Here is a 3,649-nt window from a genome sequence, read left to right on the forward strand (position 1 = left end):
CCATCAGGGCCCCTGGCTTTTCTCCCGCCCCCTGTCCCCCCTGTCCCCCCTCCCCATCCTCAGACACGCCTCGCCTCGCCACCCATCCAGCCTCCGCCGTCATCACCGGCACCCTCCCGTTGTCGCTCTTGCAGTTGCACTGCCATCACGCCCCTCGCCAATGTGGTCCCTCACCCGCGGCGGGCGTGCATCCGCCGCCCCGCCCCTTCGCCTCCTGCTCGCATCAGCCCTAGCCCTGCTGGCTGTCAGCCTGCCAGGGGTGTTGGCCGTTGCCCGGGAGCCCCCCTTCCCCTGGGCCGCGTCCGCCTCTTCCCTGCCCTCCTCCTCCCTGGAGGAGCCGCCCATGGACAAGCCGTCCTATCCCTTCCCCGGGCCCGAGTCCGACGCAGACCTGTGGTATCGGCTGGACTACGCGTCCTTCGGCCTGTACACAGTGGTGTGGCTGTGCTCGGTGGCCACGCTAGCCCACTCGCTCATCAATGTTTGGAGCCTGGCCGTCCTCAAGAGCAAGATCTCTCGGCTCTTTTGGAAAATGCGCCTGTCATTCGTCCTGGTGATCAGCTTCCAGGCGCTGAGTACGTTCCGCTCTTCTTTCCCCCGCCCCAGGCACACATTGATGGGGATATGTATTCTTCGCGCCTCGTCTCCCCTCTCTCCCTCCTCTGGCATCCGGCCTATTTTCTACCCACACACACACACACACACACACACTTGCACCTCTCGTCTATGCATGCGAACTCCACACAAGCCACGCCCCAGCTCACCTGCCACCCACCGTTCATCCAGTGCGCGCGGTTTACTTTCTCTTCATGGCGCAGATCCGGCTGGGCTTCTATCAAGAGCGTGCCCTCATCCTCACCTCTTTCGGCCTGGTTCTCTTTCCGGACTTGCTGTTCATCATCACCTTCTCCCTGGTGCTGGTGTGCTGGTGCGTCCCCCGGTGCTTCTGCCACTTGCTGCAAACCATGCGTCCTCCGCCCACCCCTCACCCCCAAACACTGTCCCGTGCCCACACGCACACGCACTCACACACTCACACAACTGCCCGCTCCCTCTGCCGACCGGTGTTTCCCTCCTCCCCAGGGCATACCTTCACTATCTGGGACGCTCGCGGCTGCCGCACTTCCGGATCTTCTGCTACTTCCTGCTCTTCCTCAATATCTCGGTGATTATTCTGTCCTTCGTGGCCTTCGGCCTGATTGCCATCTTCACGGATGACCGGTTCCGGCTGATCGCCTCGCAGCTCATCTGCTACGCCAATGGCACCCTTTCCCTTGTTCTGGCGCTTTTCTTCTTCTTCTTCGGCTTCAGGTACGCCGGGGTCTTGTTCTTTTGCCTGTGTCGCCCCTGTCCCCGCCGCTCCCCGGGCCACTTGCTAACCGAGCTACGTGCTGGATTGGCCTGCTGTTGGGGTTTCCTGGGGGGGGGGGGGGACTCTTTTCGGTTTGTTTGCTCCCTCGCCTCCCGCCCCATGTGCAGCCTCTTCCGCGGCTTCAGTCGCATCTCCACGAGCTCCTCCTCCTCCTCCAAGCTGAGCCTCCGGTCCCAGATCTCCCTCATCACGGTGGTTGGCATTGGGTGCTTCTTCTACCGGGCCTTCTACCTGCTGAGCTTCCCGACCTTGACGTATGGCAGCATGGCACGCGTGCTGGCGTACATCACCATGGGCGAGCTGATCCCCATCATCCTGCTGCTATTTGTCTTCGCCTTCTACCCGGCCCGGCTGCTGGTCCGCCACTCGTCCAAGTCTGACCTTTCGGGCACGGACCTCCCCAACCCGGGGAAGTGGAGCAGCGCCAATCAGCGCCGGCGCTCGGGCCGCGGCTCCAGCATCTCGGTCACTGGCTCTTCCACTGGCGGCAGCCCCACCAGCGCCGGCGGGAGCCTCGGCTCGGATGAGGAGGGCGACGCGTTGCTTGGAAATGCCACCGGCGCCGGTGGCGGCAGCAGCACCAATGGCCGGTCCACCTCGCCGCCGGCCGCCGGCGCGCCCGGCGTCGGGGGAACTTCCGCGCGCCCGACCCCCTTCCTGATGGCGCACAACAGCGAGTACCAGCAAAAGGCCGCGCTGGATAGCTTTTCCCAATCGACTGGCTGGTCCGGTCGGAGCCCCTCGCTTATTTATGACATCGGATCGCCCGGCCCGGCCGCGGGGGGTGCCGCCTCTCCGGGGACCGTGAAGACCTCCGGGGCGGCCTCCAGCGCCATGCCGGCACCGGGGCTGATGTATGTCCCGGGCGGCCCCGGTGGCCCGCCACGCCCCTTCTCCGCGTCGGCCATCTCCAGCTACGGGTCCTTGCTGCAGAGTCCATATTTGGACCAGCAGCAGCAGCAGCAACATCTGGGCGGCAATGCGCAAGCATCTAGCATGGGCCCGTCCGGCGAGGACGACGAGAGTGTGGCCCCCCTGCCGGGGATGTCCGGACCCCAGGACTTCCTCTCGCGCGGCAGTGAGCCGGCCCCCGGGTCGCCGCCTCTCGATCGGCCCCTGATTCGGTCCTACTCGGCGGCCTTCCCCGGCGAGGGGGCCGGCCTGGCAGGCGAGCCCCCATCCTCCTCGGGCATGGGTGGGGTTTCCGTCATGGGGGCCTCGCCGTCCCCGCAGCCTGGCTCCGTCGATCAGTACAATGCCTTCTCCATTGACCTGTCTGGAGTGCTGAACTTCGGCGGGGCCGCGGACAATGGGAGTCACTATGACATGATTGACGATGATGATGACGATCCTTTCCACTTTTCGCCCAGCCTCAGCTTCGATGATGAGTGAGCGTCGCCGGCTGGCGGCCCTGCTGTGTCTCCCCCCTCGCCTACGCTCTGCCTGACGCACATGCCAGCGTGTGCAGATGTGCCGGTGCGCGCGTCCGCCAGCCGAGCCCCTCCCTGCTGTGGGCCGTCCATGCATACCCTTTGTTTTGTTGTTGCTTGCGTGAATTCGCGCCAATACATTTGTCCTTGTGTGAAAAGAGGCAATGCAGGGCGTCCTCGAAGATGCGGAGCAAGGGGAGGGTGCGCCTCATTGACTGGGATCCGATTTGGCAGACATCCCTCGGCTGGAGATGCACCGGAAGGGAGACGGGGGAGGGCACAGGGGGGCAAGGGAGGAAGACACTGTGTTGGGGTATATTTGAAGAGAAGGCGCGTGCGTAGGACAAGTGAAGGGCCGCCACGTGCGTGTGCGTGTGCATGGGGGGGGGGGGTGTATGGGTGGGCCAGAGGAAAAGCATGGGATGGGCCTATTTCCGGGCTGGCGACGCCGACGAGGAGGGGGTGGCCTTCAGGAGGAGCACGCGCGAAACCATGTCATCGAGATCCTGCGCCAAACGCCGGGCACACAGGGCCCCCTTGGCGTCGAAATAGTTGGCCAGATCCCGGGTGGCTGTGGCCTCGATGACCGAGGGGGCTGTCGCGGTGGTCCTGGATGGGGTCTTTGCCGGGCGGGTCTCCTGGGCCCCGGTCCCGGACCGGGTGATGACTCCAGAGAAGCTGAGGGTGATCTGAGGCTGGAAGGGGGCCACGCTGCTCGACACCTTGACCGAGTAAAGCTCCTGCATGCGGAACGGCGGCGGCGGCGGCGGCGGCGGCGGCGGCGGCGGCGGCGGCGGCGGCGGCGGCGGCGGCGGCGGCGGCGGCGGCGGCGGCGGCGGCGGCGGCG

The 3,649-nt window shown here is 65.6% G+C and overlaps 2 protein-coding genes across 2 annotated transcripts in view; one reads left to right on the forward strand and one right to left on the reverse strand.

Moving 5' to 3' along the window:
* H696_00373 (hypothetical protein) lies at window positions 1–2,960 on the forward strand. Its single transcript, XM_009494220.1, has 4 exons — window positions 1–575; window positions 787–928; window positions 1,084–1,311; window positions 1,480–2,960. Exons 1-4 carry the CDS (start codon window positions 161–163, stop codon window positions 2,762–2,764), a joined length of 2,070 nt encoding a protein of 689 aa, XP_009492495.1. The 5' UTR covers window positions 1–160; the 3' UTR covers window positions 2,765–2,960.
* Window positions 2,961–3,103: 143 nt separating this feature from the next.
* H696_00374 (hypothetical protein) overlaps window positions 3,104–3,649 on the reverse strand; it is a 1,951-nt gene continuing 1,405 nt past the window's right edge. Inside the window, exon 5 of the mRNA XM_009494221.1 lies at window positions 3,104–3,542. Coding sequence (XP_009492496.1) covers window positions 3,231–3,542 — 312 coding nt within the window. The 3' untranslated portion in view covers window positions 3,104–3,230. The remainder of the gene's footprint in view (window positions 3,543–3,649) is intronic.

Source organism: Fonticula alba (assembly GCF_000388065.1).
Source record: "Fonticula alba strain ATCC 38817 unplaced genomic scaffold supercont2.1, whole genome shotgun sequence".
NCBI lineage: Eukaryota > Rotosphaerida > Fonticulaceae > Fonticula > Fonticula alba.

Excerpts from the sequence above, each read along its gene's own strand:
- H696_00373 (XM_009494220.1), top strand. The coding sequence starts at position 161 with ATGTGGTCCCTCACCCGCGGCGGGCGTGCATCCGCCGCCCCGCCCCTT. Across the intron at positions 929-1,083 it reads TCCCTGGTGCTGGTGTGCTG|GGCATACCTTCACTATCTGG; the intron begins GTGCGTCCCCCG and ends CCTCCTCCCCAG. Across the intron at positions 1,312-1,479 it reads TTCTTCTTCTTCGGCTTCAG|CCTCTTCCGCGGCTTCAGTC; the intron begins GTACGCCGGGGT and ends CCCCATGTGCAG.